This window comes from Silene latifolia, chromosome 1 (genome assembly GCF_048544455.1).
Source record: "Silene latifolia isolate original U9 population chromosome 1, ASM4854445v1, whole genome shotgun sequence".
NCBI classification, from domain to species: domain Eukaryota; kingdom Viridiplantae; phylum Streptophyta; class Magnoliopsida; order Caryophyllales; family Caryophyllaceae; genus Silene; species Silene latifolia.
Window position 1 is genome coordinate 178,308,301 of NC_133526.1, and position 27,417 is coordinate 178,335,717.

The 27,417-nt window shown below is 38.2% G+C and overlaps 3 protein-coding genes across 3 annotated transcripts; 2 read left to right on the top strand and 1 right to left on the bottom strand.

Annotated features, from left to right (window-relative positions):
• LOC141588148 (protein FAR1-RELATED SEQUENCE 5-like) lies at positions 1 to 975 on the bottom strand. Its single transcript, XM_074409605.1, has one exon. It carries the CDS (start codon positions 973 to 975, stop codon positions 1 to 3), a length of 975 nt encoding a protein of 324 aa, XP_074265706.1.
• Positions 976 to 8,511: 7,536 nt separating this feature from the next.
• On the top strand, positions 8,512 to 10,597 carry LOC141613081 (cytochrome P450 736A117-like). Its single transcript, XM_074431836.1, has 2 exons — positions 8,512 to 9,472; positions 9,795 to 10,597. Exons 1-2 carry the CDS (start codon positions 8,564 to 8,566, stop codon positions 10,407 to 10,409), a joined length of 1,524 nt encoding a protein of 507 aa, XP_074287937.1. The 5' UTR covers positions 8,512 to 8,563; the 3' UTR covers positions 10,410 to 10,597.
• A 1,974-nt stretch (positions 10,598 to 12,571) lies between these two features.
• On the top strand, positions 12,572 to 14,590 carry LOC141588157 (cytochrome P450 71A22-like). Its single transcript, XM_074409611.1, has 2 exons — positions 12,572 to 13,581; positions 13,949 to 14,590. The coding sequence occupies exons 1-2, from the start codon at positions 12,676 to 12,678 to the stop codon at positions 14,588 to 14,590; spliced, it is 1,548 nt and encodes a 515-aa protein (XP_074265712.1). The 5' UTR covers positions 12,572 to 12,675.
• The last annotated feature ends 12,827 nt before the right edge of the window (positions 14,591 to 27,417 follow it).

Sequence of the window (27,417 nt, forward strand, 5' to 3'; positions counted from 1 at the left end):
TCAATCTTCATCATCTGAATCTTTATACTGTGAATCTGATTCTTCAACCTTTTTAGAACATGTTCTTGAGTTGTGACCTTTTTTCCCACAAGTTTGGCATACTCTTTGTTTTTTCCCGCTTTTCTTGAGCGCTTTTAGAACACTTGACTGAATTCGCTTACCACTCCCCTTATTACGTGATTTTTGTGGAACTTGGATGTTTATCTCTTTAGGAATGCTGCACCCAACATACCTTTCCATTTCCGATATCGTGTTGAGGATGGGTGGCTCGTTGCTTCGATGTTGCTTTATTTCCATTTTGACTTCCCTAAGTGTATCTATTAACATTTGTATGTCTTTCTCATTTTCTTCTGCAAGGCTGACACAAGAATACATTTCTTCCCAAAGCTCATTTGTCATTCTTTTTTTGTTGTCTGATTTCCCAACATCCTCTATTTTATTGCCATGCTTATCAAAGACGGGCTTCATCAATGTATTCTTCGGCCATCTATTAAGAATATATTTGTCTGGAATCCTTCTTATGTTCTTATGCTTTAAGACCCATATGACATGCTTACATAGCATACCCATTCGTTGATACAAACAACAACTACAAGTGATTTCTTCTCTACTTGCTGTAAATGCAACTTCCCACGTCTTTCTTTCTCGCTCTATGTCGTTGATAATATATACCTCGGTGCCGTCCGTAACATGTACGTCCACCATGCCACAATTGTACACTGCTGCACATAACTCATTCAGGAAATCCTTAAAAGTTGCATGCGTGTAAATTTCTGAAGCGTGTTTTTCTAACTGAACTAGAGTTTTCAGTGGAGATGTTGAGTGTTTATTTTCCGAGTTCAGTTTTGATTGTTTGTGGCGTTGTGCATCCATTGCACTCTCAAAAGACATCCAGAATTCAACAAGAGTCGCATGAGGTATAAGAAAACGATCGAAGAAACTATTTTCACTCTCTGATCTTGATGTCACCCTCATAATACCCGCCATAAATATTTCTCTAAATATGCAGGAACCCAATCTTCTTTAATTTCGTAGAGAGACGAAAACCAAGGATGGTCTACCAAATCATAATCAATCATGATATTAGCCCAAGCTTCTTCAAATTCATCAGGTTCACAATGATTGTTCCAAACACATGCATTTAAACGCTTCTTGAAATCCTCGTCTTGCCATAAATACGCATCAACTTTTTCACGAAGTTTCTTCATAATATGCCACATGCATAACCTGTGAGATGTATCTGGAAATACTTCTTCAATTCTTTGGTTTCATAGAAGGACATTGATCGTTATAATTGCTTTAGGTGCACAACCCCATTGCGTCAAGAAATGCTTTGAAAAGCCATGTATATGCTTCAATGCTCTCGTGTGATAGTAGCCCCGCTCCTCTTGTTACACACCTTTTATGTTGATCAACAAGCGATAGAATGGTACAAAAACCATGTCGTACTTATTTGTACGAAATGTGGAGTCGATGGAAAGCATGTCACCAAATAAAGCATAGTTTTTCCTAGATATGGTGTCCGCTCAAAAATGTACTCGGCATGGACAGCATTTTTTTTCATCAACTTCAAGTCAAAATAAAACGTGCTACACGTCCCTTTTTTTGAGAAAAATTATCTACCACCATTTGTGCATCAGACAAACCAATGTACTGTTTCATATCTCTCACAAAGTTCTTGAAATCAGTCTCGGTAGCACCAACATTACTATAACCTCCCGACAACTCTTTCCAACCTCTAAATGCTTTTACTAGCCCCATCTTTAACCGTCCGCTTTTACAACAAAGGTCTTCGAATCGATGTCATTTTCTGTTTTCCTTCATAAACAACATTGATGATGGTGATGCTAGAATATGGTTGGGTCCTTCATGGAATCCAGTAACCTTATACTTTCCATCTACTTGCAGCGAAAATTGTACCATAGCTTCACATTCAATACGAGTAATCAACCGCACACGATCTGTTTTTTTTATCTTTACTCTCCTCCCTTGTTCCGACCTTGTTGCATAACACTCTCCTCAACGTAAATACTTCAAAGATTTCCTTTTTCCTTTTTGTTGTACCCAATCTAGTCTGAAAGCCACAATGTTTTGCATAGTCTTTGTAAAACTGAACTCCTTCTTCTATGGTATTGTATAAATCTCCTAATTTAGGCTTCTTCTCATCTACACATGGTGGAAAGTACTCCTCAGGTTGTTCTGGTAGAATAGTACAAATTGGTGTAGACAATAATGTCGAAATCGCTGTACTAACTTCATCATTTGCTTCCATTTAATCTGCACAACTGGAAATTGAAAATATTAGTACACACCCATTGTTACAATCAATCAAACGTTTTCTGAATCTATGATATATAAGTTCTGCACATTTACTATAAATGTTTTGTTATTTTATAAAATTACCAGTAATTTGCCAAAACCAAATTAGAAAAAATACCATACAACATTGAACTCAACTGGGTACATTGTTTCACTACATGAGGTCCACTATAAAGTAGTTACAAGTACATATTACGTGGAGTATCTCACACCAAACCCAGTACAAATTTTCTGAACCTACAATACAAATTTCCTGAACCTATGGTATTTATTTGCTGAACACTACAAAGAAGTACAAATTACATGGAGTATCTCACACCCAACCCAGTACAAATTTTCTCAACCTACAATACAAATTTCTTTGACCCTATGGTATATATTTTCTGAACCTATGGTATATATTTTCTGAACAACTTCTATAATACACATCATCTCTAATAACTAATCTTCCAACTCTGATCTTATAAAATTTGTTCAGAAAATATCCACACAATCAATCAAATATCTCTTTATGAATTTATGAAAAAATCCACACAATATCAACTCTAATCTCATGAATTTAAGATAACAATTACTGAATCCGTACAATTTCATCAATCAAACACCAATTCATTTAACCAATTCATGAATCTAAGCTAACAAATAATCAATCCGTACAATTCTTTAATCAAATAACAATTCAATCCACAAAAAAAAAATCGAACAAGTTTAATTAGTTGTTTACCTGGATATAATCGATTACTTGCTGTCAATTACTTTGATAATCTTCTATGCAATTGGTTTGATCATCCTTGTTTTTCGATTACGAAGAAAATTTGTGTTGTTTTTTGGGTGGATTTGTAATTGCAGTGACAGGGTTATGAAATTTGGGCGTTTTTGACATTAAACAGTGGTTTTTGTAATAAGAAAGGCAAGCTAATTAATTTTGCGCGCGTTGATCTTAGCCGTAGATAGTCTTCATCGGATGGTCAGCAGTGGTTCTCATGGTTCTCATGGGAAGGGGGTTCTCATGGGATCCCAACCTATATATATATATATATATATATATATATATATATATATATATATATATATATATATATATATATATATATATATATATATATTATATCAAAAAATCCTACAATTTATATTAATAAAATAATAACTTAAAATAATACAAAGTTATTATTTGTGAGTCTCAAGTAGAGTCTTCAAAACCAAAGACATACGTTGAGACTCTCATATGATACCCACTACTTTATCCCTCAACTCTTAATAAAGCGTGCAAGTCTCAAGCTGAGACTTTCCTTCATACCCCCAATAAACTTAGTCTAAGATTCAAACTCCCATGGTTGTATTTGGATAATTTTTTTTTTTTTCAAATTAATCATCTTTTCGAGAAATACGATTTAAAAAAAATAGCTGTATTTGGACCTCCGTGGTTAGGAGTTATTGTAAGTCAAAGTTTTTTTGACAGAACAAACTTTGAGTGACCATATCTCTTGGTCACGAATTCCAAACTCAATAATTTTTTTTCAAGTAGTAGTTCTCGGAAAGGTGAGCAATTTGGAAAAAAAAAACGTCACTTTCCGAGCACGTAACCACGAGCTATGACCTCTTAAAATTTTCGGATAAAAAAATTGGGTAGTTTAGGCAAAATATCAAATCTCAAAGGTACAACGTGCATTTTTCATAATTTTTTTTTGGTACTTATATAAACCAACATTTTGTTTTGGAGATAATGGTCCATAGACCATAATCATCCATCAATTATAAGTAAAATTACTTCATAAATTAAACTACTGGGTATAATGATGAGCAAGTTTTGATTAACACGGATTATTCGTTTTAGATAAAACGAATCTAAATATTATCACATGATACTAATAATGATTAATTTTTTGATATTTTCTAGACAATTAATTATGTGATATGACATCTACTAAGAACATCTCCAATGGTTTGGCTTAGGGACTTGCTTGCAATTTCATAAAATTCCAAGCTAGTAGCTTAACCATTGGAGTTGGCCATATAGACTAACTTTGCCCAAAATTTTTTAAGCTAGTAGCTTCATGAAGCTACTTGTTTAAATGGACCCACAAGTGTAATTTAACCAATATGAAAATAGTGATTCTATTAATAAAGTTTTTTTTTTTCTTGGAAATTTGGAAATTGAATAAATAAATAGAGGAGTATATTAAGTGGGTCCAATTAAGCTAGTAATAAGTTGGCGGGGGTGTTTGGTAAACAGCGGATTGACAAAAAAATAGCATATTTGAGACTTCTAGCATATTTGACCGCAATATACTATTTGGGGTGTTTGGTAAACAACATATTGGGATAGTAGATTGGGGCCGAATCTACTATTTTACAATATGCCGCGCCCCCAGCATATTCTAAGAGTAGATTGGGAAAAAAATAAATTCACATTTTTATCCTCAGGAAAAGATTGAGATAATCTGCTAATTTAAATCTGCTACTTACCAAACACCTTTAACAGAATCTGCTAATCGAATAGATTAGTCAAACCTGTCAACAAAATCTGCTAATTATAGGCCCTGTTTGGTAAACAGCGGATTAATTTCAGCATAAGCAGATTGCAAAAGCAGATTATAAATGACAGATTTTATCAGAAGGTTTGACTAGCATATTATAATTAGCAGAATTAATTTAAGTGTTTGATAATTGGCAGATTACGATTAGTAGATTGTTAGTTTTATTTGTAAAATGGAGAAAAATTTCCTATTTTACAATATGCTAACCAATATGCTAGGGTAAGCAGCATATTGTAAAACAACATATTGACCCCAAATATGCTGTTTCAATATGCTGTTTACCAAACACTAAAATTAGCATGTTGATTGGTCAAACATGCTAAAACCCTTGAATATGTTAAAAATTGGTCAATATGCCGTTTACCAAACAACGCCATAATCTGCTTTCACAATCTGCTTCTGCCAATATTAATCCGCTGTTTACCAAACAGAGCCTAAACCATTGGAGTAAATTCTAGCTTAAAATGGTTGTAGCTTAAGAAAATGATGTAGCAAAGGTAAGCTAGTAGTGACAACTAACTTACCATTGTAGATGCTCTAAGCCTCTTTCAAGGTCTGAAGAGTTGAGACCGATACAAATATATTGGTCTTAAACAAAAAAATTGCGATAATGAGGAATACTTTGTTGGCATCAGCTGAGGAATATTGGGATATCCATTAAGTTATGCCGACCATGGTTAGGTGTGGGGGTTTAGGAACAAAACTATGGTAAGAAGCATCCCTAGTTTCGGTAATGGATCTTTTACGAGATGAATTGGGCTATCCCTTTACCCGTTCACAAATCTTGGGCCTAGAGGCATCTTTTAAGAAAACAAAAGTGGACTAACGATTGGGCTTCTCGTTAAGGATAAATTTGGACAATATTCAATCAAGTGTCCAAACATATTAGGCCGTGTCGACTTTGTGTTCGTGTCACATGTAAATGAGTTGTGAACCTCATTAATCCAAACTCGACCTAATTAAATATTGTGTCGTATTCGTGTTGACCCATTTACATCAATGAGTCATTAAGCCTTAACCTAACCCGTTAATCTCATGTCGGGTTTATGCCATGTTTTCGTGTCATCATGTCTATATTTGGAAAGTTTAAATATATTTATGTGATAAAAAATCAAGAAAAAATAAGATAAATTTAATAAGTAGGTCATTTCTGTCGAGTTCGTGTTTAGAGAGTTCAACCCAAACCTGACCCAATTAAATCTTGTGTAGTGCTCGTGTCGACCCACTTACCTAATTGGTCATTAATCCTCAACCCAACCCCACTAATTTTGTGTGGTGTTCTCGTTTTGTCCAACACTAAGTCCATACAGCGTACATTCTAACGAATGAAAATGAAGTTTTTTTTTTTAAGATTATGTTTTGTTCGTATAGTTTTTTTTTGTTTGAGTCTATAATTTTCATTTATTTTGTGAGAAGTAGCAAAAGTGATGTAGTGTTATGATAGCAGGAAATTATTTCACAAATCGGGTCACATTAAATTGGGCAAAACCTGTTCGAGTTCGATCAAGCTCAGGCTAAGCTAATCCTCTAAAATTTCGGTGAAAGGTTTTTCTATTGTTTGGATAAAAATGAAAATGAGGTCCGAGAGGGGAAGGAGAGGAAAGATAAAAAAAAAAAAAATTAGTCTTCATGAGCTATAAGTCTAACTTATTTAGTAGATGAGCAATAAAAATTTCATTCTTCGGATTTTTAAATCACTCAACTTGTAATTTCCTGAGATAATTATATGCCTTTATTTTGGTTTACTCCCACTGGAAACAGATAATATTCCGTCTCCAATTTGTGAAAATAAGTGTTCATCTTTAATGAAAATTGGTGCTCACCAAATCCTTTTAAATCCCTCCTTTAACTAAAGGCCACATTTTTACTCAATTATTTCTATTCAGACGACTTTATAAAGCCAACATTCCACATACTAATTCCATAAAATAAGAGGGCTGATTTTCATCGACAACGCTTTTAAAAAAAAAAGACGATAATTACCCTTGCACTCACACACTACTTTCTCTCTCTAAAAAATTTTCTCTCAAATTGTAGTAAAAATCAACTAAATTAAAAAAAAAAAAAACCACCAACAACAATTAACAAGATTAATTAACATGACGGATCCCGAATCACCGGTACTTAAACAACTTAATCGCTTCATTATTTGGTTAATTTTTATTTTTTTTGCGCACCGTTAAATCTATTCGATAATTGATTTACGTCACGTATTGACTTAGTAATAGAAAACATTGTGATTTTTCTGCGTAAATCTGAAATTTGTGCACCCAAGGTTCAGCCATGGACCAAACGTTGAGACCCAACGTTCAGCCATAGACCAAACGTGGGAACCCAACGTTGGCATGGTCTAAACGTGGGAACCCAACGTTTGGCCATGGTGAACGTTTTTGTTTTTTTATAAAAAAAAGGGTTTTCCATGGCCAAACGTTGGATTCCCACGTTTGGACCATAGTTACACGTTGAATTCCGACGTTATCCCATGGTTACACGTTGGGATTCAACATCCGTCCATGGTCTAACGATGAGTCTCCATGTTTGGTCCGTGGTCGATTGTTGAATCTCAACATTTAGTCCATGGCTGGCTAGTTCATTTTTATTAAAACCGTGTTTAATACGTTTATTTGCTGATTTTTTAAAATTATTTAAATTTTTTAGTCGATGTGCGTTAATTTCTAACATTTTTTAATTGGTTTAATACAGATGAGAGATCGAAATATAGTTGGTTTTTAGTAGAATTTGAGAGAAAATTATTTAGAGAGAAAAATGAGCGTAAATATGCAAAAGGCATTATTGTCTTTTAGAATGAAAACGTCAACGATAGTTACTAAAACGTCGACGATGTTTATAAACCGGGTAAAATAAAAGGTGGGCTATCGTTTCGTTGTTCTTACAATACAAATTGTTACCAATAGAATTGTCAATATTATGCAACTACGTTGACTTAGAAAGTTCACATATATAAGAAATTAAGAACGGTACATTGAGGATGACTCCTAAAGTCCTAATTAAAGAAAAAAAATCAAGGTTATTGTCAATGAGGTTAATGATGAGATAAGCTATTTTTGCAATAATGCCCCATGTAATAATATTTCTTCACTTTCTTTTATTTGGTGTTTGTGTTTGAAGCAAATGTAAAGAAATGGTCAAACGAGTAATGTCTAACTTATTACAAATTCAAAGAGCACATCCAAATTTTCGTGTAAAGTGATCTTAAGCAAACTTATTGTAAGGCCTGTTCGGCTTAATTTCAACTTTTATTCAGCTCACTTCAGCCCACTTCAGTTCAGTTCAGCTTAATTCAGCTCAGTTCAGCTCAACTCAGCTTGTTTCAGCTCTAATTATCTCATCAATTTCGATTCAATTAAGCTCCATTAGCTTACTTCAGCTCATTTTAGTTCAGCTCATTTCAACTCAGCTAACTTCAGCTCAACTCCAGTCAGCCCAAAAGAACATGGCCTAAAACAGGTTCCTATAATAACTTATTCACACTATCTTTGTATAAAACCGCTTTATACAAAACCAATCTTACGACTTGTGTCACAAATTTTATATTCTAATACTCGACAAATACTTATCGAAAATTAATTTATTTTAGTGGTGATAATTGTCTTACATATCAACTTTGACGCACCTAAATAAACCAGCAGATCAGTAGATCAGTAGATGAGTATTCCTCCTTTTCATCCATATCATAAACAAAGAGAATGTCTACACTTCTACTCAACTTACAGAAACAACTACTCACAATGAATCCTCTATCAATCCTCCCCTTGTTCCTCTTCTTATTCCTCCTCTACAAATGGTTTTACTCCAACCACACTCGAAACCGTAACCCGCCTCCGTCTCCACCCAAGCTACCAATCTTGGGCCACCTTCATAAAATTGGCCTGCACCCTCATTGGTCTTTGCAAACCCTGTCGAACCGACATGGCGAGCTCATGCTAATCCACTTAGGCAGGAAGCCTACACTTATAGTCTCCTCAGCTAATGCAGCTAAAGAGATACTCAAAACACATGATGCCATACTGTCGAATCGACCACACTCGATTATAAACGATACGATGCTGTATAACAGTCGAGAATTAGCTTCTGCGCCTTATGGAGAGTACTGGAGGCAAATGAAGAGTGTATTTGTTCTTCAACTTCTTAGCAACAAACGTGTTCGAGATTTACGTGTTATTAGAGAGGAGGAAACCAGGATTTTTGTCGAAAGTCTTAGAAAATGTTCCTCATCGGTTGTGAATTTAAGCGAAATGTTTACGACTTTAACAAATGATGTTATTTGCAGGGTCGCGTTTGGGAGGAAGTACAGTAATGTGGATTTTCAGGATTTTTTGGAGGAGTTTATGGAGCTTCTTGGAGTGTTTAATGTTGAAGATTATATACCTTGGATGGGTTGGATTAATAAGTTGAATGGTTTGAATAGAAGGATGGATGAAGCTTTTCGTAAATTCGATACGTTGATTGAAGGGATAGTTAAGGAGCATTCTGAGAGATCAAATATGCAAGAGAACAACAATACTAAGGATTTTGTGGATGTTTTACTTGAAGTTCAAAGAGAAAGGTTACTCGGGTTTCCTATCGAAAAAGAGAGCATCAAAGCTTTGATAGTGGTAAGTGCGAAAAGTTATCCTTCTGTTACTCAGACTCGGCTTGAAGCCTTCAAGTGTCGGACGTGAGGGCATATTGGACTGTCAAGACGAGCAGACGACAGTTTCTTAGGATATTCATGTTTTATGTCCAAAATGAAGTGTCAAAATTTCGTGTTGTGTCATGTCGACAGACGACACACAATACGTAGGCAGTGTAAAATGTCGAAGCAACATAACATAGAGCTGATGAGTGCAGAAAGATGGATATAAAGCACATAATATTTATCAGATGTTTACCTGAAGTAGGATATTGTCATTTGAACAATTTTGATGTTTGATGCAGGACGCCTTTGCGGCTGGAACACACACAACGGCGACAGTACTGGAATGGGCAATGGCAGAGCTCTTAAAAAATCCAAGAGTTATGGACCAACTACAAAAAGAGGTAAGAGGAATCAGCAAAGGCAACGAATTCGTAACAGAAGATTCTCTAGAAAACATGAAGTACCTGAAAGCTGTGATCAAGGAAACTCTACGACTACACCCACCAATCCCTCTACTAGTTCCTCGCGAATCAACACAAGACCTGAAGATAAACGGCTATGACATCGCCTCCAAAACAATGGTCATTATCAATGCTTGGGCAATTCAGAGAGACCCGGATATATGGGAGGAACCAGAGGTGTTCCGTCCAGAGAGGTTCTTGGACTCCTCAGTTGATTTTAAGGGGCAAGACTTTGAATTGATTCCATTTGGAGGTGGTAGAAGGATATGCCCAGGAATAACATTTGCGATGACCAACAATGAACTCGTACTGGCTAATCTTGTGTGCAAGTTCAATTGGTCATTGCCGGAGGGAGCCCCGAGTGAGACACTGGACATGTCTGAAGGTACTGGTCTTACTATCCGTATGAAAAACCCGCTTCTTGCTACTGCTACGTCCTATACTTGCCAGTAGAGGCATTTGTCATTAAGAATTCTAAAATAAGGCGCGATTCCAATGGGATACTGCCTGAACTGTCAAGAAGCATTTCAGATTCCAGTAGCAAGATTATTGGACGAACGCTTTGTATTGTAGTTGCAACGCCGTGTGTGTATATACAAACTCCCTTGTACTCCATAAATAACAAAGAAAACCTTTATTCAGATTCGCCTCAATTATCCCGGAAATTACCTTACAACATACAGAATGCAAGTTTAAGACCATTTTACTCTCTGATTAATCTCCAATCCGATGACTTGTTAAGTAAAGTGCAATGGTCGTTGCTGACTTGTTACTAGACCTGACAAACGGGTCATTCCGCTTTATTAAGGCATAAATCATTGGTTGACACTGTCTTCTCACATGCTCAATAGGGGTCAAAATCTCACGCTATTCGATCAATTATCCAAGTTCACCCTTTTGTTACATAAACAATTTTTGTTCCATGAAACAAAGTAGAAAGATGCACAACTGTATAGCAGTTCAGCAGTTCTTTTTGGCATATCATCAAACAGTTGATGGGCAGATATACGAGATAAAAATATTTTGTGCTTGCATCTCCAATATAACTGCAAAATACGAGATAAATGCTGAAATTCCAAATGTCATTATATGTAACCGAACGGTCTCAATTGAAATTTTGTGCTTCATAAGAAGACGGTGTCAAGTAACAAAAATATTGTGCAAAGGAGTCGCAAGTCCGATTTTTTTCTTTTGATAAAATTCGCAACTACCATCTTTAGTACGTGGAAAAAGTGAAAATAAGTTAAACATTGGTTCCTATAATTTTATTTTATTTTATAAAGGAGACACAAATCCGATTTTGATGCCGAAGGAATTTGAACTCAGGTCATGAATACCACCTCTCATGACTAGTTGAAATCTGCAAGGCATTCCACAATAGGGGTAGTTTCGGGGCGGGCCAACCTTGGTTTACCCGGAATCGACCTGGTTTAGAGGTCAGGTCGACACGGGCCGGGTCGCGCCTGATGGAGGTGGACTCAAAACTGGCTGGTCTGGGTTGAGGGACGGGCCTGGACAAGCTGAGTCATCTGGTTCAAAATTATTTTCAAGTAATATCAATATTTATTTTCATATTTGAGTTAATGTACTTTGGTGGGAAAATTTTTCAGGACGCCTATTCTTTTAATAGATAGGAGATTATATCACCATAGGGGCAGATTGAGCCGTTGAGGGCATGCTGGGAGGGTCTACAACAGGACCAGGTTGGATTTGTTCGGCCCAAACCCGGCCCTAGTTATCAACGGGTCGGCCGGGCTAGCGAAGAGTTACACGGGTATATATTGACCCATGGTGCCGGGCGGCCCGAGTCGGCCCAAATGTTTGACCAGGGCTAGCCTACGATATATGATTAAAAAGGGTCACCGACTCACTGTTTTTTTAGTTTGTTGTTTGTTTTAACCACTGAATACAACCCGTTTGAAGGCAAACAAGTACGGTCGGAATATCGGATCCTATTTTTGCCACCGATTTCACAAAATAATCTACTCCCTCCGTCCCGGTTATTTGTTGTCCTTTTCCATATTGGGGTGTCTCAGTGAATTGTTGTCCTTTCTATTTTAAGAATGAATTTGATGACTAATTTAATCATTCACACACAATTTGTTCCACTTGTCATTTTGTAATTGGTCCCTTCTTCTTTCCTTGGTTTTTGTGCCAAAACCAAAAGACAACAATTGACCGGAACAGATGGAGTAATTGTGAGTGAAACATATAAACCATGAAAGCTAAGTTAGCTGACATCCTGCAAAATAAATAACCCACTTAGCTTTGCGCGATTAATAACAAAACCCGGAACCGTACTTACGTAATTATTCGTGCAAATAACGGAGTACGTAAATTTGTTCCATTAATTGAATGATACTCCGTATCTCAGTTCCTGCAGCTGGCTTTTCACAACTCAAAAGAACATTTCCAAACAAACAGGGCACCCTCAATGTAATGGACATCAAAGGGATCAGACATTTCAGAATTCAGACACGCACATATACAGTAGTACTGCAAAACTAAGTGATTGTAGACAACTTCCACCTTCCTTCTCAACCAGGACATTATACACCGGCATCAAAACGGATAAAATACCTCACAACTATGGTCTATATACACCAATCATTTGTCCAAATTTCGGCATTACAACGACATATTGTAGTGCATGTTATACATCTGTACATTTTTCTCCCAATAAATTTGCACTCAATTGTTACCCGAAAAACTCACCCTTATGTTTAGAAACATGTGTTTATTTGTTGTACTAATTCTTGTTATTTTGTTGATAGTCTATAATAAATGGAGGAAAAAATGCGACTCAAAACCCGTCAAAAACCCACCACCTTCACCACCGAGGTTGCCTATTCTAGGGAACCTTCACCAACTAGGAAAGTCGCCATATCGATCACTTGAGTCAATGTCTAACAAATATGGTGAGTTAATGTTGCTTAAGCTAGGGAACAAGCCTACCCTTGTCGTCTCCTCAGCTAATGTAGCGCGACAAATCATGAAAACCCATGACATAATCTTCTCAAATAGGCCTAAGTCAGTGACTGTAAGAAAGCTTTGTTACGATGGTAGAGATGTGGCCTTTAGTGATTATGGAGAGTATTGGAGGCAAATGAAAAGCCTATGTATGATTCGGCTATTGAGTAGCGCGAAAGTAAGATCTTTTGGGTCTATAAGGGAAGAAGAAATGGAGATTATGGTTGGGAAGATTAAGGAAGCTAATGGTGGAGTGGTTAACTTAAGTGAGATTATTATGGATTTTACTAACGATGTTATTTGTAGGGCCGCGTTTGGGAGGAAGTATTGTGGAGACGATAATGGTAGGAATTTCGATGAGTTAGTCAAGGCTTTTCAAGAAGCTTTAGGGACAATGAGTGTAGGAGATTTTATACCTTGGCTTAGTTGGTTCGATAATGTGAGTGGCGCGAGGAAAAAGGTGGAGAAAATCGGGAAAGACTTCGATGATTTTCTTGAAGGAATTGTTGAAGAACATGTAGCTAGACACGAAAATGGTGATTATGTCGATAAAGGTGTAGAACAGAAGGACTTTGTGGATGTCTTGCTTGAATTTCAGAGAAACGGAGCTAACGGTTTTGCTATTGATAGAGAAAGTATAAAGGCTCTAATTTTGGTAATTACATGTTGATAATTTCTTGTTTATTTTGTTTTGTTGATTAAGATTGTTGTTTATGATTGTTTTCTGGTGTATACCATCCGGTTTAGTCCGGATTCAAACCGGGTAGGACCACTAGGCCCCACTAAAGCTCTCGCTCATGAGTTTTAACACTGCAGCATTTCAGGGTTCGAACTTGATTGTTGGTGCATATTGTTGATTCATAATTTGAGTATAACATTGAAACAAGGATTTCTATGGAGTGTGTAGATGAATAATACTCGGATTTATCGAATCTGCCCAAACTAATCTCGGGTTTGTATGATTTGTCCAAATTAATCCCGGGTTTGCATCATTCTAAATTTATACTTCATGAATAATGCAGGACATGTTTTCAGGAGGGACAGACACATCATACACTGCAATAGAATGGGCAATGTCAGAGGTGCTAAGACACCCCAACATCCTTAAACAACTCCAAGAAGAGGTTAGAAACATCACAAAAGGCAAACAAGACATAAACGAGCACGACTTGGCGGAAATGAAGTACTTGAAAGCAGTGATCAAGGAGACACTTAGGCTACACCCTCCAGACCCACTACTAGTGTTTCGAGAATCAACCCAAGATGTGAACATACATGGGTATGACATTGAGGCAAGGACACAAGTCATTGTCAATGCTTGGGCAATTCATAGAGACCCGGTCTCTTGGAATGACCCGAATAAGTTTGACCCAAAGAGGTTCGTGATGGACCCGATGGACTTCAGAGGACAGGATTTTAAGTTCATACCGTTTGGAGCGGGCAGGAGGAGCTGCCCAGGGGTATCATTTGCTACTGTAAGTATGGAGCTTGTGTTGGCGACCCTAGTTAAGGCATTCGACTGGAAGCTGCCCGCGGAGGCCGAACCTGAGAGTTTAGATATGACTGAGAGGAATGGCATAATCATTCATAAGCGCCATCCCCTTCTTGCTGTTGCAACTACTGGACATATTACTTGGAATTCTTCATTTAGTTGTTCCGAATAATTTAATTGTCGTGGAAACTCGATAGATTATGATACTTATGGTCTTGTATAAGTAGGCCATTTGTGCAATGCAATTTCTTAATAAAACCTAATAGACCAATGTATTGAATTGATATGAATAAGGATAGGCAATTCACGAAATTAATAATCGACTCAAAGGAAGGTTAATATTTGATCGAATTAGTTACACTTCACGGCTAATAAACCACCCTACTTCCATGCTCCAATAGAGCTGTTAATAATTCTCTAAAGAGCAATTATTCACCCTGTTTCTTCTGTTATTTTTTTTTTCATTCAAAAAAAAAGAAAAGCAAACGCGGTCTTCTCCATCATGACAAACAACACAGAAAAACTTCAAGATTCGAAAACCGAAACCTCATACAATCTCATCCATGTCGAAAATACCGGCAGCAAAATCACCCAAGTCGCCTTTAACGGCACAAATTACGACGAATGGTCTCAATCCTTTAAACTTGCTCTTCTCGCGAAGGGAAAGTTGGGATACATTGATGGCTCGTTTAGAAAACCGCCTGATTCGGCATCAAATATTGAATCATGGCGGTCTGCTAATGCATTGGTAACTCTATGGATATATAATGCCCTGGAGTCCGACATTCGCAAACAAGTCTCCCTCCGACCTGAAGCAAAGCAGGTTTGGGAGAATATCAAAAACCGGTTCTGTCAAAACAATGACGCGCGGGTGTATCGATTGCAAGCCGAACTAATCGCGTGTTGTCAGGGTCCCTCAGAATCATTAATGGCGCATTATGGCCGCATCACAACTCTCTGGGACGAAATTCTTGAAAACGACCCACTTCCATCTTGCTCATGTAACCCGTGTCACTGTGATTGGGTGACAGTTATGGATGCTCGTAGAGAGAAGAAACGGGTCAGGGATTTTTTAATTGGCCTCGATGACCGCTTCGACAATGCTCGATCTCAAATACTCGGTACTAATCCTCTTCCCAATTTAAATTTTGCTTATAATTGTCTTTTACAGGAGGAAGGAGTCCTTAATTTATCTATTCCACGGGTTGAAACCAAACCCGAACCAATGGCCTTCGCTGCCAGAATTAACCAGGGACCTCGGAGTCAGGGGACCCATCGTACTGCCTCCTCGGCTCCCAACACTGTCAAAACTCATTGTATTGCTTGTAACCGCTTTGGCCACACCTACAAAGTATGTTTTCGTGTCACCGGACTTTTTCCGGAATGGTGGGGGGACAGACCACGGGAACTGATACAGGTTGATACCAGTGACCCCAACAACCCGGTGGTTGTCAAATCTGACTGAGGCAGGGAGAGGCGCTTTAATGCATCCAGCACACAACCTCGCGCTCACATGGTTGGAGGGTAGCCTTCATCATCATTGGGACAGTCTGGGAACGCTGGTTTCGATATCAATAATTTAACACCAACCGAGTTGGTGGAACTCAGAAACTTATGGGAATCACACAAGACCGCTTCGAGTGACCGTCTGAATGGTAATACTCCTCTCTCTTCTTGGATAGTTGACACGGGGGCATCTCGTCACATGTCGGGATGCCTCTCAAATTTTTCTAATATTCGTCAAATTAGTCCTTTATCTGTTGGCTTACCAAATGGAGATCTCACGCAGGCTACGAAGTGTGGTGATATTATCCTTTCTTCTCGTCTTATTTTAAAGGATGTGTTATATGCACCTAATTTACAATGTCATCTTATTTCTGTCTCAAGTTTACTTCTTGATGAATCTCTAACTATACAATTTTATCAAAAACTTTGCCTTATTCAGGACTGTTCCTCGAGGATGCTGATTGGAGCATGTGAGCAACGTGAGGGGCTGTACTATTTAAAGGGTGTTCAGACGGACGATGTCAAAGCCTATTCTGTGAGCCTTGATAATACGATAGAGCTTTGGCATAGAAGGTTGGGGCACCCCTCAACAAAAATTTCCCATTTTTTACCGTTTATTAATAAAAACTCTCGTACTAATTCTCATTTTTTAAGCAAAACTTGTGATATTTGCCTTCGAGCAAAACAAACTCGTGAACCTTTTTGTTTAAGTTCAAACAATGCTAGTGCACCTTTCGACCTTATTCATTGTGATTTATGGGGTAAGTACTCCCCAAATGGCTCTTGTGGTTCGCAATATTTTTTAACTATCGTTGATGATTTTTCCCGTTCCACATGGGTCTATCTCTTGAAACGTAAAAGTGACACACAACAAACCTTACTCAATTTTTTCGCCATGATTGAGCGCCAATTTCAAAAGAAAATTAAGATTTTACGTAGTGATAATGGTACCGAGTTTACATGTCTCCACAATTTTTTCACTACTAATGGCATTATTTTTCAAAGTTCCAACGTTGACACACCTCAACAAAATGGTCGGGTCGAACGTAAGCATCGCCATATTTTTAATGTCGCTCGCGCCTTATTATTTCAAGCAAGTCTACCCATATTTTTTTGGGGAGAGTGTGTTTTAGCCGCGGTTCATTTAATAAACCGCACCCCCACAAAACTCCTTCATGGTAAAACTCCATACGAAAAACTTTTTAATAAATCCCCATCCATGGAAAACATTCGCATCTTTGGGTGTCTATGTTACGCTCGAACTATGAATCGCTCACGCGATAAGTTTGCCCCTCAGAGCCGCAAATGCCTTTTCATAGGCTATCCATTCGGCAAAAAGGGATGGCGTCTTTATGACCTTGATACCGGGTCTTACTTTGAGTCTCGTGACGTCGTTGTTTATTGAAAATAAATTTCCTTACCAATCTTTCCATTATCATAACAGCGATGACCCTAATTCGTTTTTGAATGACACTCTTACTCCGATCGACGAGCTCGCTCTAATTAATTCCCAAACTCCTGACACATCCATGCCCAATACCCCAGGGACCAACACTCACGCTGAGACCAACACCACAGGGACTGACAAAACAGCCACTGCTCAAACCAATAATAGCTCGTCTGCGTCGGATATACCAGACCTTTCTTCCACCAATACCGACACTACTGATCTCGATGAACCAGTCCCTGCCCAGCCCAATAACAACACCTCTGACCCGACAAATATGGGTCGCGGTTATCGCCCTAAATTTCCTAACTCCCGTTACAAAGATTTTGTCACCAAAACACACCCCTCATCAACCTCACAGGCTCCTTCAACATCGTCAGATACTCCTTTTCCTATTTCTCATTTTATTAACTATGCTAAATTTTCCACTAACCATAAACTTTTCTTATCGGCCGTGACCAAAAATTACGAGCCTAGACATTTTAATGAAGCTATGCAGGTTCCGGAATGGCAAGAGGCTATGCGACTCGAAATTAGTGCTCTTGAGAAGAACAATACATGGACACTCGAACCGCTTCCTCAAAAGAAAGAAGGCAATTGGCTCCAAGTGGGTGTATAAAATAAAGTACAACACGGATGGTACTATCGAACGCTATAAGGCTCGATTAGTCGTCATGGGCAATAAGCAAGTTGAAGGCATTGACTATAATGAAGCTTTTGCTCCGACAGTTAAAATAGTCACGGTCCGTTTGCCATAGCCGCCGCTAAGAAATGGTCCCTTCATCAAATGGATGTCCACAATGCTTTCCTTCATGGTGACCTATCCGAAGAGGTGTACATGAAACCACCCCCTGGGTTCTCGGCTGCCACCAACGGGAAAGTTTGTCGTTTGCGCAAATCTTTATACGGTCTCCGTCAAGCCCCTCGATGTTGGTATGCAAAACTTGCTTCCGCTCTTATTTCTTACGGTTTTAAGCAATGTCCGTATGATCACAGCCTTTTTTCTATGCTCAAAACCAACACCGAGGTTCATGTCCTTGTTTACGTCGACGATCTTGTTATTTGTGGCAACAATACCGCCATCATCGACCAATTTAAGACGTACTTAAGTACATGCTTTCACATGAAAGACTTGGGGATCCTAAAATATTTTCTTGGTCTCGAAATAGCTCGCAATGACATCGGGATATTTATTTCCCAACGCAAATACTCACTCGATATTTTGACTGAAACGGGTTTGCTCGGGTCTAAACCGGCTAGTATACCAATGGAGCCGAACCACAAATTGGGTATTTCCACGGCTCCCCTTATGCACGATCCTCAACCATATCGTCGCCTCGTGGGCCGCCTCGTTTACCTCACAATAACACGACCCGAACTTCTCTACTCGGTCCACATCCTCGCCCAATTTATGCACGCACCCACGAGAGAACATTGGGACGCGGCACTACGGGTTGTTCGCTACTTGAAAAATGCACCAGGCCAAGGGATACTTCTTAAAGCTACAAGTGACTTACATCTACAAGCATACTGTGATGCCGATTACTCGACCTGTCCTACTACTCGCCGTTCTATTTCGGCCTATCTGGTGCTTCTAGGCACCTCACCTATTCCATGGAAAACAAAGAAACAGAAAACGGTCTCTTTATCATCCGCTGAAGCCGAATACCGCTCCATGGCACATGCTACTTGCGAGATCAAATGGCTCAAAGGCCTACTAGACTTCCTCGGCATACTTCAGACCCGTCCTATCCAACTCCACTGTGACAATCAGTCCGCTCTACACATCGCACGAAACCCCGTCTTCCACGAACGAACCAAACATATTGAAATCGATTGCCACTTTGTTCGTGACGAGATACAAAAAGGAATTCTTTCTCCAAGCTACATTCATACAAAACACCAACTCGCTGACATTTTCACTAAAGCTTTGGGTCGCGCTCCTTTCGACGAATTGTTATCCAAGTTGGGCGTTTCGAATCTCCACGCGCCAACTTGAGAAGGGGGGGGGGTAATAAACCACCCTACTTCTATGCTCCAATAGAGCCGTTGTGGAAGATCATCACACGCAGCAAACAATCATCCTTGATTGATTCTTACCCTTTATGTAAATATGGCTGTTGCAAATAATATAATTACTGTAAATATGAAGATTCTCAAACTTGTATATATAGCATAGCATATGGCATGTACGAAGACATCTTTGGATTATTCAATAATATACAAGATATTCTCACCTATCAAGTTTCTAATAACGGCGAATCTAATATGAATCGTCCAAAATATTGACAAAGACTTGTGTCATTGCGTCAATGTCATACGATCAATACATTCATACCGATATATGTTCACATCTCAAGTCGATTCTCGAAACACTAGTAAGTAGTATGTAGCGGGTCAAGGACTCAGGAGACAATGTCATACGATCAATACATTCATACCGATATATGTTCACATCTCAAGTCGATTCTCGAAACACTAGTAAGTAGTATGTAGCGGGTCAAGGACTCAGGAGACTGCCATTCTAGGCTTGTGTCAGTAGCAAGAAAAGGGGGTGTCCCTCTAAAATTTAAGTTGCGTCGTTCTTCTACGATGATGCTCATCCTACTCAATACTCTTCGATGCTATTTAATCCGCTTTAAACCTAAAACGGATTTGTTTGTCGTCAGGAGATCAACTTTTTTTTTTTTTGCTTTTTATCTACTCAAGATTGCTATGTCAAACACCCAATCTTTTTTTTTAAATAAAAAAAACACCCAAACTCTAAGCTGTCCTTTTTTTGCTATGTCAAACACTCAAATAGTTTATGTGGTTGTTGACGGTCTTGGGTCCTTTGCTGGTCCTCTTGGTGGTCGTCGGGTCTTTCTTTTCGGTTTGGTCAGGCCTGGGTGTTTTTGATTTTATTTTGTTTGTGTGGCTTTGCGTGGGTTTTGGATGGGGTTGGTTAGATTAGAGGTGGTGACTCAATTTATGATTGATTGGGCTTTTTTTGTATGAGATATTGAGATGTGCTGGACAGGGTGAAGTCGGGATCTGGTAATACTGTTGGTTGGCCGGATGCGGTGGTCTCCACCTCCAGTTAATGTCATCAATAGTTAATTTTCATGTTTTTATGTTCTAATAATCTCCTTCTATTGGAGTTCTTATTGTAGTCTTGGGGCGCGTTCGAGGTTCTTCGCTAGGAGATTGGTTGGGGTGCGCTTTATAATCGTATTTCTCAGTTTACTTGGTTCTTTTGGTTGTTGGTCTTTGGACTGTTTGGGTCGATCACCACGGTGTAGGAGATTCTTCTCCACTGAAGACAAGCTTGTACGACTCGTTCTTCCCCTTTTCTTTAGCGTAAGTGCACCTGGTCCGTCCCATTGGCCTCTGGGAATTTTTAGTAAAGCTGTTGACGTGGACTATTTTGCTCGTGTTCAAGTTTTTCTTCATCCGCCTGCCCTCGTTAATCTACTTTGTTTTGTTGTATTTTTAGTTTTAATAAACGTTTATGTAATCTTTAATTTTGGCTTCGTTGCACTACTTTTGCTAGTCGAGCTTCTACTGCAACCTAGTCCAATAGCTTGTTCTTTCACTTTTGAGGTACTATAATCCCCCTCTTTCTTTCTGGCAAAAAAAATAAATAAATAATTTAAGCTCTCCTTTTCACTTTGAATTATATTAGTAACGCATTATAAAGAACTTGCATAAAATATTTTGTGGTTCGTAATTTTCAACACTTTTGATAATGATTACGAGTACTCTCATCCAAATTCATTCATTTGTTTACATTTATGTAATCACTAAACTTGTTATTTATTTAATAAAGTTTCTTAATTGCAATTCCGATTTCACTGCCCGGGAAAGCGAGATGCTAACATCTCCCAATTACCTTGGCCGGGTAAGAAGGGGGTGTTACATGTACGTTTTGGCAGGCTACTGCCTAGGGGTGAATCGACCGTGTTGGCGACACTCGATCGAGTAGTGCGTACTCGGTCGAATGCCTCTGGTACTTGGCCGAGTGGCCGGTCGGGAGTTGTTTTCTGCGGTTTGCTTAAAATGGTGATTAGAAGAGATTTATAATCCATTTCATCAGTTTCTAAACATCATTTTAACCCTAAATACGTTCTGAAAAACATTTACACTTTTTCTCATATCTCTTTAATCATCCTTGTGAGATATTCGTGGCGATTGTCGGATTAGGGTTTTAACCTTGATCTTCATTTACATTCTTTTGAGACTAACCATAGATGTTGATATTTGGGGGAAATTGTTATGATACAGGTATTGAATGGATTTTATAGTGATTATATGTGATTATTGTATATAGGTAACAGTTTCATAGAAAATTAATATTGAATTGCTATCGATCGCTAAAAGGTAGGGTTTTCCTACTCAGTATTTCTATATGGTTAAAGATATGATATACTGGTTTAATGCTGTGACACCCTCATTTATTGCGGAAAAGTAAACACGTAAATTCTACAGAAAAACTGGTAAGATATGTTTGTAATTGGTTCAACTAGCCAAAAACCTGTAATTTCAAAAATTTTCTAAACCAATCACAACATTTCCAACATTCCCAAGAGGCGGGTGCCAAAACCTGCAATGCTAACGAACTACTTTACATGCCATAGCTAACGATAAGAAAATGTAATGATACAAACCCAAAATAGAAAAGGGAGACATATGTCCCTAAAATGTATGTGACATAAAAAGGGTTTAAGGTCACAATGAAATAAAACCAGTCTAGGTCCCAAGGTTACTTTGCTCGCTAGCTCGTCCATGTACCCCATATATGCATCACCTACCTGTCATTCGCATTTTATACAAATACGAAAGCCACAGTCAGTGGGGAGTAACTCCGAGTTCTCCCAGCCACGAAATGTCATAATTAATATAACATGTAAACATAAGAATATGAATACGAATCACACAATGCCTTAGCATATAAATGCTAGACAATCGTGCTTATCATGTGAACAACAATATAACAACACATAGTCCTAGCATGTGAATACTAGACCGACTCATACTACACTATCATGTGAATCACATAACATCCATGAATCCAAACTCTATCAACCATAGCCGGCTTGCATCTCACCTTCTATGATTCATAGAATCATCAAACAAGAAAGGGCAATATATCAAAGACAGGCATAAGTTCTTAGTCCCGTCAATAGTCACTTTGTAACTCAAGTCTATACCACGAGGTAGGGAAGGTAATCGAACCGGTATCTTGGCTCAGCGGTTACTATTAAGAAAACATGGCCAAGAGACAACACAACCCTAGCCTAAAATCATGAGACCTAGACATGCGGATACACACCACCGCACCCAAGACTCACAACTTTTTTTAAAACAAAGTGAAGTGAGTACCCTAAGGACACCACCGAAGGGTCGGCTAGTACTTAAGCTGACCCCATACTATCAAAATAAGTACCTGAGGTCATGCCCCAACTTGGATAAACATCCACTAGTCAGGAACACAAAGGCTATCAAGCAGTGAACATATACTCGTCAAAGACTATAAAGACCTATCTATGATGAAGGCCGAAATACTCACCTAGGACCTAGTCACAGCTAGTCCCAGCTTGAATACTTTAGCCCACACCACACAAGACTCACCACACAAGTCAAGTAAGACACCCACTTAACCTTAAGAGGGCAAAAAGTCCTACTTACCAACCTAAATGCTAACATTCTATCATGTGAAAGGCTATATAAATGTCTATTTACAGCATACAATCCAACAGTTCCTCAATAAGAATTCAATACTAATTTCTAATTCTAACAATAGTAACCATATTAAAGGCTTCAGGGGAAACTAGGGCCATTTCTACAATATAAGATACTATTAAATACAATCAACTATACATGTGAACCTAAGATATAATAAATGGCCTAAAACAAGAAAAAGGCCGATTATCTAATTCATTCAACCGAATTTTTACCCGCAACCCCAGCCCTGCGACAGGTACGGGTCAAATTGCGGTGACCAATCACTCAATTAATCGACATCGCATCGGTCAAAAAGGGACTAAGGCTCGTTTTCGGCAAGACAATCAACAAAACATTACAATTATCACTATAAAATTCATTTTGCTATTTCCAATTTCTATCATGTGAGAAATGAAAGTAAATCATTATCAATCACTTAAACACTTAACAATCAACAGGCACACATTAACTACTAATGTGACATTTATTCGTCGAGTAACTCGGAATAGTTACCTTAAGCTAGCAAAGAGGCAAGCAATAAACTTGAGAAAGCTTTTAAAACTCTTCATCTTCAACCACATATGAGTCACCTAAAATAATTATGTGAAAGGACGATATTAACGAATTATCATTATATAAAATATGAGTCGGAAAATGACGGACTGATGTTGTTGCTGTTGAATTACGCAAAAAGGGAAGGGGAAAAGAAGGGGGTGGGGACGGGTAGTTAGTAATAATATTAATAATAAATGACGAGCTTGCCTGCCTGCTATTAATTATACGTACGTTACTTCATCGTTAAGTAATTTCGTTCGTTTTTAAAACCGTCTCGAGTTAATAAAAATTGGTTTTTAGTAAAAGTTTCAGTAATAAAACGGAATTAATAATAAATAAATTTAATGAGTGAAAATAAAATAAACTCGGCTAGTTAACGGAAATAATACGATATCAGCTTGAATCAGAATTATTAGCGATTTTTACAAAACTAACGGATATTAATAAAAATTGCTAATTTAGTGAAATAAGCTCAAAATAGCTAATTGGACGGTTTTGTTCCCAAAATCCATCTCGGGTTTACTTAAAACAACTTTCATAAGGACTCGTAAAGAAACGGAAATTATTAAATAAATAAACCCGAACTAACTTCAATAAATTCGAACTAACTTTAAATAAACTTATTAATGATTATTAAATTTAACGTAACGAATTATAATGAAATTAATTAATTAGCTGAGAAAATAAATATATGAATTGTTAACCAACGAAATTAAATATAAAGTAGCAATTAAAAGAATTTTATCCAACTTATTAAAATACGGGGTGTTACAGTGATTATTGTTATGATGTTGATATTAGCACTGTGATTGTGAAGCCATGTCGGGAGATGGACTTCAGCCCCATGATTCACCTTTGTGGCTCCCGTCACAACGGGAATGTGCACATTAATAATTTGGGTTCGCTCGTTGCGATGAGTGGGGCTTTTGGTGGCTAGGCTGCGGTCTATCACTGGTAGGGGTGAGTTACCTATTGCGATGGGTAACCTAGCGAGGCTACTCACTACGGTGTGTAGTCATGTCAGGGCCGCGGTTCGGACACTGGTTCTCAGAGTTTGGAGATATGTGATGTTGGTTTGGTTGTGTTGTGATCTCATTGTGATGGTTTATTGTGTTGGATAGTATACTAACCTTGTAAGGCGTGTCTTGTGTTTTATTTCCTACTATGTGTCTGTGGTGATCCATTTGATATTGCCGGCAAATGGTGAGCAAGTAGTCTTATCAGGTGTTGATGATTGCTGAGCTTTGATTGGGATCCTTAGAGGGAACGAGTCAACGCTGAGTTCACTTAGTTCAGTTGACAGTAGCTTGATTAGTTTGTACACTTCCGCTGTTAGGTAGTGTGGATAGCGGGGGGGCCCACGGGGGCGCTTGGGAGAGAAGAGGAACAAGCGTTTGCATTTTTGTTGGAGTCGCCACCAATTTTTATGGGAAATTGGAACCGTTCGAATATCTCGTGTCATGTCTAGACACAAAGTAAAGACATGAACACTAAGCAATCGTTACCCTTAGCATTCTATGTCTAGAATGACTCTCGTGGATGCCAATGAACACGGGTGCTCACGGAGATCTGGAGTACGGGGTGAGGGTACGTATTAGGAAGCTCTTTTGATCGAACACCTAATCCCGCCCGCCTCGATAGCGGCCTCTACTAATGATTAGGGACATCATTTATACTCGATATATCGTCGGCTATATGCATGCAATGCAACATCCAAGTTTTGATCCTAACACGTGAGAATTAGGCTAAGTCGGTTAACACGTAATTTAGCATACAATTAATGTCGAAGTAGAATTTAATGCTCAATTACATGTGAAAGCATACAAATGATACAAGAAATATGATAAATGCAATAAAAGAAAATTACAATAATGAAGATTACAATAATTACATCGGATTAGGCGATTTATGTCGAAAATATCTTTAAAACGGATAATTTGAGAAAAAGGAATAAAGGAATAAATTAACGAACAGGTCAGAAGGTGATAATACGAATAATAGTTAATTATACGTAAGCTAAATAATCGAGTCAAGGCAAAAATGGAGTTCAGGGACAGAATTCAACTCGGAACAGGCGCAACAGAGCTGCGTCTCTTGGAATAGGCGCAGCAGTTGATGCGTCTGTTCCTGACCTGAATTCTGGCTGTGAAGCCGGAATTGCATGTTGTTAATACTCGTTGGTGAATTTAATGATTGATTAAATTATTTACTCGGATGGAAGTGATTATCAGGTTATTTACACATGATTAATGGTCATAAAAGCGATAAAACACGGATGAGATGATTAAGACGGATTAATTACATGAAAGAATGATTGATTAGTGACATGGGTGAACGAAATAAACTAAACATGATGAATTGATGACAAACATGCGATGAATACGACAATAGACAGATGAAAATTTATCAAAGATCGAATCACAGAAACTCAATATGAACAAATCGAATTTCTACAATCCGGATTAAATTTAATGACGAAAACCCGCAAATATGAGATTACTTGGGATTTAAGTCAGATTTAATGATGAATTAAACATTTTAAAGATGATAAACAATATACATGTGAGGTTACTATGCTGTTGTATCAAAGAATTGACGAAAACAAATAAAACAAATGAAACAAACGAACTACAGAGGACGGAGGAAGAAGAAAAGAAGCAGGAACTGCGGCAGCCTCACGAAGAGGCGCAGCAGGTACTACGCTCCTTCGAAGAGGCGCAGCAGTTGCTGCGTCTTTTCTTGACGGTTTGTCTTCTGGAAATCCGTAAAAAGGGTTTTAAAGCACGGTTTTAGAAATCGGTTTTAATTGGTATTTTCGACATAAACCTTACATTAGTGATACAAAAAGGTAAATACAATAATAAAAGAGAGATTATACACCCTCAGACTTACATGTTTGACGAAACGAGAAGGACTAAGATATCGATTAGTGATGCTCGACGCGAATGTAAAGAAAGTGCCCTCGTAAGAGGAAAACGATTAGATTAATTAAGTTGATTATGGTGGAGTTGATCAAATTGGTCGGTCATGAAAACGAGGCTGGTACTCAGAAGGATCCGAGCTTACGTGGTCGAATGTTCAAGCACGTAGACGCCAAAAAGTAAGAACAAAAGTCTAGAATGCAAAGGGAGAAGAGAAGGGCGGACACTCGCGTGAGAAATATGAGGAGCGAAGGCTCCTATTTATACTAATCACGTGAAGGAATTAGGGTTTCAGAGACTCTTTGGAAATGAATCTCGGAAAGATATGAAAAAGATACGAAAATTACGCAGAGAAAAACCTGGGAAGAGGCGCAGCAGTCACTGCGTCTCTTGGAAGAGGCGCAGCACCTGCTGCGTCTGTTTCCAAGTGGTTTCCTCCTGCGGAAGAAAGATTTCCGTGTTTAAGTTATGGTAGGACGGAATAATTTGGTTTTCCTTAATATTTTATGTGAATATTACGGGAAATTGCTTGCCATAGGATAAAGATTGTGAAATATTTGTAAAATATGGAATAGAAGTATCCGGAACATTCCAGAACATTCTGACTCGGGATTTAACGGTTATCAGAAAATGAAGACGGTTTTAGGCCCGGACTCCAAATGTACTCTAATTACTGTGAAAACGACCGTATCGGCACGTAGATGACAACTAAGAGGTAGATATTAGTATTTGAGCAATCACTTGATGATAAACTTACGAACTGTCACAAATCGTTCCGCGTAGCAAACATGCGGTCCAATCATCACCGGGTGGTTTGCGAGAGGTGCAGAAATGAGGTATCTACAGAGCCCCCACTTTGACTGAGGC